We start from the raw sequence: 11,570 nt of genomic DNA, 5'->3' as shown, positions 1-11,570 counted from the left end.
GAGGCGTTTGAGCTGAGATGGGTTTATAGACCAGGACCGGAACACCATTGGAGACCGCATCGCATCTTATATCCCATCCGTCTGACGCTCACAACCTCGCCATGTGGCCAAGCGGAAGAAACCTCCCCCCCTCCTCTCCACGCTGCCTCTCACGGCCTGATAGGTAATCAGCAAGAATAGCCCATGACAAAAAACCGAACCGCGACGCTACGGAGCTACGTGATGGGCGCCGGACTTAGCAAGCAAGCACGAAACCACCACCCGGCCGAGCCAAGCTTTCACGCCCATCGCACGTCCGCTGGCGTGCAACAAAGAGAGACGCGACTCGGACCAACTCCAAGTGCGGGGATTACCAATCGGACGGGAGCGTCCATCTATCGTAAATGGCGCGTCTGGAAAGGCCGAGCTGCAAGGAAGATGAGGGACGCAAGGGGAGGAGGAGGGTGTCGGTATTACTCAGGTGGAGATGGGGTTGCATCTACCGACGCCACGGATTGGAAACACAGGGATCTTTCTTTTCTCTCTGTCTGTCTCTCTCACAGTGAGCACAGTCGATTCATCATCATTCATCGAACGGCCCAGGCCTTGGCGGAGTTTAGGGCTGACGCGAGACCGTGGATCCCTTTGGTTGGTCGGATTAGAGTTGTCGCCGCACGGTATCTCCTATTCCCATCTCATCTCATCTCATCATATCTCACAGAGCAAAGGCCCTTCCTTTCCTTACTGCCGATGGACGCCGGATCTTGGAGCTATTGAGCCACCGCTAACCATGTGTTGCTTTGGAATTACCCCGGCCGCTGTTAGCCAGATACACCCCATGTCGTCTCGTTTTGTGCTGGCTCGTGTGTGAATGTACCGCGCCCTTCACTCTGCAGATCCGTGAGCGTCAACTTCCGCGCTTCTCCGTCGGGGTGCTGACACGCAACATATCCGACAGCTTCATTTGCCGTTTCCCATCTGACCTGGTCGGATTTTGCCCCGATCCGCCATGACAGCATATGCCAGCCTGTTTGCCGCAGCCATCTCATCTTGCCCTGTTGCATCTCCCTTCCCTTCCCTTCCCTTCCCTTCCCAACACAACCCAACAGACGGTCCTGGCTCGCCCATTCCTGCCCAATGCCACCATCCCATCAAATCAAACCCACGCAAAACTCGCCCACAGCTCTTCATGCTTCTCTTCGCGTCGTCCACTGGAGCATATTTTTCTGAATCAGCGCTAACAACAAGCCACGCTCTTTGTCTACGTCATTCCGCTCGACAATGTCGTTGAGCCGCTAATTAAGCTCCCTGTAAGTGCAGATGGAAAATGTAATCATGGTTGCTCGCGGATCCGCTTAGCAATCGCACCGAGCCAGGTACACCAGTTTGCCCAATCCGGAAATCCTGTCCCATCTCCCATCTTGACTCATCGCCATCGGCCTTGAGATTGTCCCGCTTGGCCCACTTGATTTGTATGATACATAGCGTATATACGTGATCCTCCGACCGCCATCCCGATTTTCCTCTGTCTCATGTTGAGAGCGTTGGTTTAGATGCTTATCTGGGGACAACAACTAGAAAAAAAAAAAGAAATATGTGAGGGAGGGTGGCCTGGCATGTGGGATTGTAAAGTCCCTTCGCTCACCTGTCGGCATTGCGGCGAACATGCATCTCCGACCCTTCCACCCAGATCCTCGGTTCCAATCATGGCCATGTTGTGACAGCCTTCGCACACACACATTGCCGTCTTTCTGGCACGAGGCAGAAACTTTCCGACCGACACGACACTTGGTTGGCACCGTCAGCGCCCGTTCCACATGCAGCCGACAACCTTGGCTGCTTCCGCTATCCCGGAACCCTCGGCGTGGCTTATGAGGTCGACTTAACAAATGGTGTGTGCCGTGTTCGACTGTGTTAATGCACCAGAGTGGTGTGTTGTAGATGGTAATCTTATCCTCTCTCCAACCGCGTCATCACACTCAGTATCGAAACCATTCTCTACGATTTGACACTCAATATCCACTTCTGACTGTGTAACTTACAGCTGTCTATGCTCCCCAGGCTTGCTGACCACCAGAGCTTGTTGGCAGTTACTCCGCCTCAATGAGGGGCAAGTCCTAACCACGCGCTCTCTCACAACGTTTGACCGTCTTTCTGGGCCTTCAACAGCTCGGCTCGCCTGTCCATTCGGTGCCGCTGAAGGATCGTCTGCACCATCTCGGCCTTGTCACCCGTAGCCTTGGCCATCCGGTCCACGATTGGCCACACTCGAGCATCCTTCGCTGCCACGGCGTGATCAACCAAAGGTTGGACCCAAGGATGGAGCAGCCATGCTGTCTTGTGCTCTTCCTCGGACTTCTCTTCCTCGGACTTCTCTACCTCTGACGTCTCCGCCTCCATCACCCTCTCGGCATACTCAAAAGCTCGATCAAAATCTCCAGCTTGCGCACAAGCAGGGATCATCCGATCGTACAACTTTACATCTTCCTCCTGTAGCTGCCTGTCCTTGGGCACCAGGACACCATAGTCCTTCGCGAGCGCCCATAGAGTCTCTTGGTTGGTGCTATTGAGGATCAACTCCTTCAAAAATCCGTACCCCGGACGTTTACCGCTGAGAGCAAACGTCTCGTGGTACAATGGCATGGCAGCTTCTGACCCACGGACGTGGGCCATGGCCTCGATTGTGACTCCGAGAGCTTCCAAGGGAATCACGTCGTTCTTACGCATCTCTCCCAGGGTAGTCCTGGCCTCATTGATCAGCCAGGGGTTGTTTTTCATTGTTTGGTATATCCCCCTGGTCGTGCCGCGCTGGACACTGGCACCGTTTCGCTCCATGATGGCCAGGACACCAAGTGCGCCTGGCATGTCCTCTGCGGCCGCAAACGCATCCATGAGAGCCTCGTATTGGTGGTCAGGCACCCTGCCTCGGCTGGAGAGAATACCCAGGGCTTCCGAGGCCAGCGTCGTATCGGCATGTCTCGCTGCCGTGGCCAAGACGTTTTCAATGATTGCATTGGATGGGTTCAAGAGTGGCTGAGCCACTACATAGTTCCATACAAATTTCGTACCAGCTTCATGATATGCTTGGCTAAAAAGGTCGAGAGCATGAAGGAGCAATGTGCGGAAAGCGTCATCAGTACCCTTGGCGTATTTCCGCTGACGCAGCAGCTGCAGCATCTCATCCAGGAAGCCCATCCCGCCAAACTCCACAATGAAGATATCGTAGACCCAGAGATTGATCTGTTCACCGCTTTCATGCAATTCAGTGAGCTTGGCAAGCGCTAGCTCATGTTGGCCATCCCGAAGCATCCCGATCGCAATGTTCTGCTTCGCTGACATGGTGATTTCGTGCCAGTACTTGATCATGATGTCGACGACCTCCTGGCGCAGAATGTAGTCGGGGTGCACAGTCAGAGCTTCCAGTGCGCTGTAGCAGATGGCTGCCGTGGGCATTATACCCTGAGCGTCCATGTCGCGCAACAAATTGCGCACTCCCATGGCCGAGCCCTGAGGGTCCGTCATCGCATCCATCATGCACTCGTAGATGAAGGCATCTGGAGGATACTGTCGTTCCACAATGAGAAACTTGACGAACTGGACTATTCGCGCATGCGGATCAGGCATCATGTCGTAGTTCCCATTTCGTAGGACCTCGAGTGCTTTGACGATCTCCTCCGAAGGGATTGTTTCGAGTGTCGGCGTCCGTCGCCCGAGAAGTTGATGCGGGTCCTTCTTCGCTTGGATGGGACTGAGTTTCTTCTCCGCCATCTTGAAGAAGGAGTCGAGCGACGCAACCCCGGCGGAAGAGTCTGTGGTATCAACTGCGCTGGTTCCATGCCGGCGGCGTTGAATGAGACTGGCCCTGGGAATGGATCGGTTGCGGTTCGGGGACGGCCGGGTAGGTGCTACGAATAATGAAGCATTGAGAGCCCTGGGCAATGCATGTTCATCGAATGCAGGGCACAGGCAGCGCCAGAGCCCATCGTAAAGCAGTGTCGCACGGCGCATGGCTTTTGAGGATGTTGGTTCGTCGCCGTCATCACTTTTGCGCGTGAACAATTGCTGTTGGAGGTCCAAAGTTTTGTTCCTAGATTCTACCGTTAAACCGCGGAAGGCTTCCGCGTATCTCTAAAGCGGGGTGATGCAGCTCTGGGTGCCCGTCCCGGCGGCTGCCCACTCACCTTGGCCTCACCGAGAAAGCCGCCAGCTCCACAAGCTTGTTCCAATCCCAACATTCTGCTTCCAGCGCGCATCATCCACCATACCGACCGCTGGCGCAAACTCGACACCATGGTACGAGACCCCCATCCCTTCGCGCGCCCTGGCGATTTTTGGCCAGACCTCCGCTGTCTCCCCGGGGCGCACGCCGCAGAGCGCAAAGCTAACCACGTGCGCAGTTGCCCCTCGGTCTACTAAACGCGGCCCAAGGCCACCCTATGCTGGTCGAGCTCAAGAACGGCGAGACACTCAACGGCCATCTGGTCATGTGCGACACCTGGATGAACCTCACCTTGAAGGAGGTGGTGCAGACGAGTCCGGTAGGCAGCTCCCCTCGGTCGAACCCCGGACTACACACACGAGGCTGACGAGAAAATACAGGAGGGCGACAAGTTTGTGAGGTTACCAGAAGTCTACGTCAAGGGAAACAACGTGCGTTTTACCGAATCCTTCGCCTCCATGTGCGAGTTGGGCTCTGGCTGACAAGGCAACTAGATCAAATACCTGCGAGTACCAGACGAAATCATCGACCAGGTCAGCGAGTCGCAGAAGGGCCAGCAAGGAAACTTCCGAGGTGGAAGGGGAGGCCAGTCCAGAGGAGACCACGGCGGACGGGGCAACGATAGAGGACGAGGCCGTGGTGGTGGCAGGGGTCGGGGTCGGGGCAGAGGTCAATGAAGCAGCTAGGATGCTTCCTATGACATGCCTGGCACGTACAGTCATGAACGGGTACCCATTGATAGTCCCACACGAGAGGAGTGTTTTATTCCGGTCAGGGTGTATGGCATATGAATTTGGGCCACATTGATATCTAGACTGAACGTGACTCTCAAATCGCTTGGACACCAGCCTACCCTATGGTTTAACGTTATGCGGGTTGGTTCAACAAGCAGACTTAGCTGGGAAAAACAACCAATAGCTAGACTCCAAATACGAAATAAGACACAGGCCAGTCAAAATTAAGACTTGCAAAAAGTATGATTCATCTATGCTATGGTAATACGAATTCTACTAGGTCCACTCCCAACCGATTGTTTCAGTGCTCAAAGTTTCGAGTGAAGACAACATATCGAAGCAGATGGTCTAAACGCCATTTATCATCCCAGTCCAAAAACATGTACATATTCTCTTATCCATCATAGCGTCTAAAAGCTGGCAACAGCAACAGCAATCGCCTGGGTGTCAGAGTGTGAGATGGACACGGTGATGTCCTTCACACCAGCTTGCTTGGCAGCAGCTGCAGCATCGCCGTGGAGCTAGAGAGTTGTTAGCAAAATGTTTACGCATCAAGGTTGAGAGAAACTTACCGAAACCGTAGGAGCACCAGTCTCGCCCTTGAGGATCTCAATGTCCTTCAGAGCGGCGCCAGCTCCCTTGCTTGCAACACCCAGTGATTTGAACACAGCCTCCTTGGCACTCCAGCGACCGGCGAAGGAGCTTTGAGGGCTGGGGGCCTGTCGGCAGTACGCAATCTCATTGGCAGTGAAGTTGCGCTCGACGAAGGTCTCGTTGTGAATGTTGACTGCCGAGATATCCTCGACATCGACACCAACATTGCTGTTCTTGTTGGTTACCTTCTGGGCAAGAGCCTCCATGACCTGCTGGGTCTCCTTGGCCTTGACGCTGGGGACAGTCTTCTCAGACCGCTTCATGAAGTCGGCACCGAACTTGAGCTCGGACGTCTTCTTGTCCTCAGAGACGCGGGCGTCGGGGTTCAGCAGCACCTTGCTGAGCTGGTCCTCGGCATAGGGAGGGTCGGTCTTGGCCACGAACAGCCTGTTGTTGATGAGGCCGTCGTGGAAGTATCGGTAGGCCTTCTTCTGTCGGGCCTCAACCCTGGCGCAGTAGTCGACGTAGGTGTCCTCGTCAAGGGTAGCGAACAGGTACTTGGGGTGGATACCAATGGCTTGGGCACCCTTCTGACCGAAACCGAAGGAGGTGACGGAGAAGGCCTTGATGCCGTCGGTCTGAATGCTTCGGCTGGGGTAGACGATGAGGTCGTACTGCTCCATGACGGGGTCGACGTTGTCGGCGTTGCGGTTACCGGGGACGAGACCAGTGTTGAGCACCTGGAGACATCCGTTCATCATCCAAGCACCGGCAGCACCCTTGGGGTGACCAGTGAGGTACTTCTGGAAGACACCCAGGACGGCGTTACCCTTGGTACGACCAAGGTGGCGGAGCTGCTGGCAAATGACAGAGGACTCGTTCTTGTCGTTGGCCTTGGTGGAGGTTCCATGGAAGGAGGCAACATCGAGATCGTCGATGGTAAGGCCCCAGGTGGCGAGAGCACCACGGAGAGGAGCGATGCTGGGGTCGCTCTTCCAGAAGTGGTTGCCCATGCTGCGGAGAAGTTCCTTCTCCTGGCGAGCGGCCTCCTTTTGGATGTGAGCAAAGCGCTCCTGAGAGTACTCTGTTTCGTTGAAGGCACCACCCTGAGCCTTCATGGCGTCAATCTCGTCATGAACGTACTCGAGTTCAGCCTCCTGCCACTGCTTGATCTGCTTCTTGCGACGCTCGATCTGGCGACGACGGTAGCTGATATCAAGAAGAGGGTTGGGGAACTTGCTAGCATGCTCGCGAGCGGTCGTAAGCACACCCTGTCCAGGAGCCGGAACGGATCGGCCAATCTTGTCAGAGGCGGTAGTGGTAAGAGCCAAAATACCGTGGATGGGGACACCCATATCAAGGGCAAGTCTGGCAGTCATGATGACCTGGAGACCGCAACCCTGGGACTCCATGAATCCGTTTCGGGTAGTGGTAGTGGGTCGCGACATCTCCTTGGGAGTGCGTCCGTGAGCGAACTCATCGACGGTGTTGCTGGTGGCCTTCATGTTGGCGAACTCATACGAACCCTCCTCACCGAAGTCGTCAAAGCCACCGACGAAGCACACTCGGGCCTTGCCCTCCATGATGGTCTCGTAACCAATGTCGACGGACTCGACAGCAGTGGCACAAGCACCGACAGGGGTCTTGATAGGACCGGAGGATGACATCAAAAGCATGTTGACCCAGGCAGCCATGGTGTTGATGAAAGACTCCTGCAGAATATCGTTCTGGAGAGGCTGGTCAAGGAAGCGAGTCCTGTGCATGCCACGGAGAGCAGCAGCACCACCCATACCGGAACCGACACAGTTGCCGACCTCAGAGACGTGGACATACTTGTAGAACTCGTAGGGGTCGGTGATACCGCAGGAGAGAAGAGCCTCGGCAGTTGAGACAAGGAGGAAGAGGGTAACAGGGTCGACCTGGGAGATGATGTCCTCGGGGACACCATAGCGCTTGGGGTCCCAGCCGGTGGGGATCTGACCGGCAACGAGACGGTCGAAGCGAAGAGCCTTGGGAATCCAGAGGCCAGCGCCCTTCTTGAGGCGGACGATGTACTCGCCGCTCTCAGGGATCTCGAAGATCTCAACCTTCTCCCCGTGCTCGCGCTTGAACTCCTCAGCCGTCTCCTTGGAAGCCTCGAAAGGCTCGAGGTCCTCCTCGATGACGACCTCGTGAAGCAGCTGCTTCTGGTTGGGGTCGTAGCCGTCGAACAGCTCAGGCTCAATCAATCGAATACCGGAGTGCTCGAGAATGTACTTCTCGTACTTCTGCTTCACATCCTTGTCATCGACGGGCTCGCCAGTCTTGGCGTCAACCCAGCCAGCGTAAGGCTTGCCCTTGATAGGACCGTTGTGGTTCTTGATGAGACCCATGATCCAGGCCATCTCAACGCAGCCCTCGAGAGAGAACTCACCCTTGGCCTCCATCTCCCATCGAGTGCGGGAGTTACCCCAGGGACCGACTTCGGCGAAACCGGCGACGACAACGACCTTCTCGAGGTCAACCATGCCCTTGAGGGTCTCATGGTGAGGAGCAATCTCTGTCTTCCAGTCAGGTCGGTTGGGGAAATCAAACTTGATGTTGGCACGAGGATCGATGGTCTTCTTCTTGTACAGAACCTCAGAGGCAGCACCATTGACGATGGTGTTCTCAATGGCGTTCTCCTTGCTGACAGCCCTGCGGACCTCGCTGGTCTCCATGATGTCCTTGCGAAGCTTGGTCATGGTCTCGTTCAGGTTGGGGATGAACTGAAGACCGCCGTTAAGATCAGCGAAGACAGGCTCCGATTGGCACAAGTCGACGAGAGCGGGCGACAAAAGGCCGAGAAGGTTGAAAGCCATCTCCTGCTGAGAGAAGGTGCGGACGCCAAAGGCCTCAACGCCCTCAGCGACGATGTTGTTACCGGACATGAGACCAGTGCCTCGGGTCCAGCCAATGACAGCACCGCAGATGGTGAGGTAGTTGGTCCAGCTCTCCGAGTGCCATCGGTTAAAGAGGGTCTCGAGACCGAGCTTGGACTCGGAGTAGAGACCGTCGTTACCGAAGGTACCGTGGTTAGGAGACAGGGGTAGAACAACCTGAGCAGGACGAGTCTCGAAGCCGCGCTCGGCCTTCTGGGCCTTGACGCAGCCCAGCATACGGATCAAGTTGGTCAACATGATGCGGTGAGCAAGCTCAGACTTGGAGTCGATGGTGTCGATCTCACGTCCGTTCTCAGAAATGGCGGCGAAGGGAACGATGAAGTCAAGGTCCCATCCAAGACCGTTCTTGGTGTCGTAGATGTACTCGACGAGGGCCTCAACGTCCTGCTTGCTGCCCTGGTTGAAGGGAACAACGACGATCTGAGATCCACGGGAGCCATAGCGGGTGTACATGGCCTGGTAGTACTCAGTCACCTCTCGCGAGAAGCGACTGGTGGTGACGATGACCTTGGCACCACCGCTCACAAGGCCCTGGAGAACCTCGGCACCGATGGAACCGGCACCGGCACCAGTCATCAGGACGTTCTTGCCCTGGAAGCTGACACCAGACTTGGCAGCGTCCTCGAGAGTGTTGAGGTAGACGCCGGTGAGCTTCTTGCTGTAGTCCCAGCCGTGAAGGGACTTCTTCTTTAGGTGCAGGAAGGGGATGGTTTCGACCTTGCCCTTGTGCTGGCTGGTGGCCTTGAGGCCGGACTTGCGGGCCTTGCCGTTATCCTTGGGGATGATCTGGTTCTCGTTCATAGCCAGGGAGCGGAGGACCTCGCTGTAGAGGGTCTTGATCTCAATCTGGGAAGTCTTGGACATCTTGTGCTGCTGTTTGATGAGCTTGTAGATGCGCTGAAGGTCGCTCTGAACCTTGGTGCGGTTGCCGTATTCGGAGATCTTGCCACCCTCAGCCAACTGCTGGACGTAGTGCTCCAGCTTGCGGCAGCTGGCACGAGGAACTTCCTCGTAGTTGAGGTTACCGCGGGCGTCGACGGTGGTGCGAGGCCCGGTGGGAACGGCGACATCCTTGTAGACAGGGGCGATGTCGAGGACCTCCTTGCAGTTCTCAATGAGCTGCTCTCCAAGCATCTTGGCCAACTTGTAAGTCTCGCCTCGCTCGGTGGGGCAGTTGTCCATGTGGTATTGCATGAAGTCGATGAGCTTGGGATTTGAGCGGTTCATGATGCGAATGCACTGGCTGACAATCTCTCGGTCGACGACCTTAAGACGACCGAAGATAATATCGAAGTACATGCTGAGAGCATCCTGACGAGCCCAGTTCCAGGAGGAATCGTAAGTGCGAGCCTTCAGAGGGCTGAAGACGGGCTCAATACCCGCGGCGTAGAATTCGCCGTGCTCGGCTGTCCAGAGATCCAGTTGGGCCTGAAGGACCTTCTCAGACTTCTGGGCGTTGATGAAAGCCTTGTCGCCCTCGCGGAGATCAAGCTTGAGGTATCTGGCAAGGAGCTCGAGTTGCTGCTTGAAGAGAGCTCGCTGGTCCTTGGTCAGGGCGTCGATGGCCGCGGGGTCCATCATCATACCGCCGCTAGCACCACCAGCAGGGCCGGCTGCGGAAGTGGTGGTCAAGCTGATACCGGCATTGGTGGCATACTTCTGAGTAACGCTGTCGAGGAAGGCCTTGGCGTCAGCCTCAGAACCCAGACGAGCAGCGGGCTCCATTGTCAGAGCCAGCAACAGAGCACCGTCCTGTCGACCAGATGCGAGACCCCAACGGCTCTCAAGATATTTTCGAGTAGCTGTGATGTTGAAGCCACCAGGCATCTTGGAAGAGATCAATCGGGCGATAAGAGACTGGGACTGCTTGCCAAGCTGGCCATCGAAAGTGGCCTGCATAGCGGCACCGAGCTCATCGAGGGGAGTGTCTTCAGGCTTCTCGGGGGTCGAACCGAATTCTTTTCCGAGATCACCGAGAATCTCGTTCTGGAGCGTGGATTTACCTAGGAAGCGGTGAATTAGTTGGCGTTTCCCCTTTGATTTCAGTTTCATGAGTACTTACCACCGACAAGGTCCTTGATGGCCTTGCTTAGGGGCACCTCAAGTAGAGGCTTCTTGAGCTTCTGTGCAATCAGGGCGCGGACAATGTCCACGGCCTGGACAGGCTCATCAGCAATCGCAGCAGCGGGTCCTGCGCTTGGAGGGGGGGCAGCAGCCACAGGCGCAGGAGAGCCAGCGGCAGCAGCAGCAGGAGCAGCCTCAGCGGGAGAAGAAGCAACGGGCTCAGGCTCGTCCTCAACGGGGTCGGCCTCATAGTAAATATCCTTAGCATCCTTGTTGTAGCAAAGAATCTGGCGCTGAACGGACTTGGCGGCATCGTAGGCCTCGTACTTGGATGCCAGTGTTCGCTTGGCCATGACTCCTAGAGTGTCGGCGGGACCGATTTCTACGACCCGCTCGGCGGTCCTGTCACCGAGGAAAACATCTTGGGTCTCAATCCACCGGACGGGAGAGGCGAACTGGTAGGCGAGAAGCTCAACGAGCAGGGTGTGAGCGAGCTCTTGCTCGACTTCGGGACGCATGATGGGCGAATTAGGTCGGGGAGGTCGATGAAAGAAGGGGTATCTCGAAGAAGGCCAAAATGGCTATCGCAGCCAGAGTGTGGATTGGCGCGTAGTGGTGATTATACCGTGGGTCCGCTCAACCCAACGTACACACGAAGAAACGCAGCTGTCGCAAGATGCTCCCGGGCTGGCGAGGCAGGGAGTGGCAGCTGGGGGGAGGAGGGGGAGGATGTAGAAGATGGAGGCAGAAGTACACGGGCGAGGAGCGTGTAATTGAAGACTGAGTGCGTTCTGCCTGCCAGCGAGAAGCAATGCAGAGGATTTGGGGAAGAAAACGGATCCGGAGGACTGGAGCGGAAGGGCAATGGAGGGTAATCACAATTGGAGCCGTCGGCGAGGGAGTAGCCGATTGTTGAACGAAATGGCCCACCAAAAGGCGACGAGCGAAAAAAAAATTGGGGGAGCTGTGGTCAACACACCCTGGTCGCATTGCCTCCCTACGGCGTACTGCGACGGGGCGATGGCTCCAGACCCGGTTGACAGTGCAGGTACGTACCGC

The 11,570-nt window shown here is 56.1% G+C and overlaps 4 protein-coding genes across 4 annotated transcripts; 2 read left to right on the top strand and 2 right to left on the bottom strand.

The window, feature by feature from the left end:
* Positions 1 to 14: 14 nt before the first annotated feature.
* BGZ61DRAFT_80783 (uncharacterized protein) lies at positions 15 to 872 on the top strand. The gene has a single exon (XM_046257112.1). The coding sequence runs from the start codon at positions 184 to 186 to the stop codon at positions 754 to 756; it is 573 nt and encodes a 190-aa protein (XP_046110318.1). The 5' UTR covers positions 15 to 183; the 3' UTR covers positions 757 to 872.
* A 1,240-nt stretch (positions 873 to 2,112) lies between these two features.
* Positions 2,113 to 4,271, bottom strand: BGZ61DRAFT_471950 (uncharacterized protein; the record flags this gene model as incomplete). Its single annotated transcript, XM_046248273.1, has 2 exons — positions 2,113 to 4,041; positions 4,161 to 4,271. 2 exons carry the CDS (start codon positions 4,269 to 4,271, stop codon positions 2,113 to 2,115), a joined length of 2,040 nt encoding a protein of 679 aa, XP_046110317.1.
* Positions 4,207 to 5,160, top strand: BGZ61DRAFT_440411 (uncharacterized protein). The gene is made up of 4 exons (XM_046244478.1): positions 4,207 to 4,272; positions 4,377 to 4,517; positions 4,579 to 4,629; positions 4,693 to 5,160. Exons 1-4 carry the CDS (start codon positions 4,270 to 4,272, stop codon positions 4,873 to 4,875), a joined length of 378 nt encoding a protein of 125 aa, XP_046110316.1. The 5' UTR covers positions 4,207 to 4,269; the 3' UTR covers positions 4,876 to 5,160.
* Positions 5,157 to 10,422, bottom strand: BGZ61DRAFT_440409 (uncharacterized protein). Its single transcript, XM_046244477.1, has 2 exons — positions 5,505 to 10,422; positions 5,157 to 5,453 (listed from the first exon to the last, which is right to left on the bottom strand). Exons 1-2 carry the CDS (start codon positions 10,344 to 10,346, stop codon positions 5,343 to 5,345), a joined length of 4,953 nt encoding a protein of 1,650 aa, XP_046110315.1. The 5' UTR covers positions 10,347 to 10,422; the 3' UTR covers positions 5,157 to 5,342.
* Between the last annotated feature and the right edge of the window lie 1,148 nt (positions 10,423 to 11,570).

This window comes from Ilyonectria robusta (genome assembly GCF_021365365.1).
Source record: "Ilyonectria robusta strain PMI_751 chromosome Unknown BGZ61scaffold_2, whole genome shotgun sequence".
NCBI lineage: Eukaryota > Fungi > Ascomycota > Sordariomycetes > Hypocreales > Nectriaceae > Ilyonectria > Ilyonectria robusta.
Note: the sequence above shows the minus strand (reverse complement) of the source record. Positions and strands in the feature narration are given on the sequence as shown.

What these genes read in the sequence shown, in the direction of transcription:
- BGZ61DRAFT_80783 (XM_046257112.1), top strand. Translation starts at nt 184, where the DNA reads ATGACAAAAAACCGAACCGCGACGCTACGGAGCTACGTGATGGGCGCC.
- BGZ61DRAFT_440411 (XM_046244478.1), top strand. An exon ending in AGGTGGTGCAGACGAGTCCG is followed by an intron (nt 4,518 to 4,578) that starts GTAGGCAGCTCC and finishes GAGAAAATACAG; the next exon opens with GAGGGCGACAAGTTTGTGAG. An exon ending in TCTACGTCAAGGGAAACAAC is followed by an intron (nt 4,630 to 4,692) that starts GTGCGTTTTACC and finishes CAAGGCAACTAG; the next exon opens with ATCAAATACCTGCGAGTACC.
- BGZ61DRAFT_440409 (XM_046244477.1), bottom strand. Translation starts at nt 10,346, where the DNA reads ATGCAGGCCACTTTCGATGGCCAGCTTGGCAAGCAGTCCCAGTCTCTT. An exon ending in CTGGTGCTCCTACGGTTTCG is followed by an intron (nt 5,454 to 5,504) that starts GTAAGTTTCTCT and finishes ACAACTCTCTAG; the next exon opens with CTCCACGGCGATGCTGCAGC.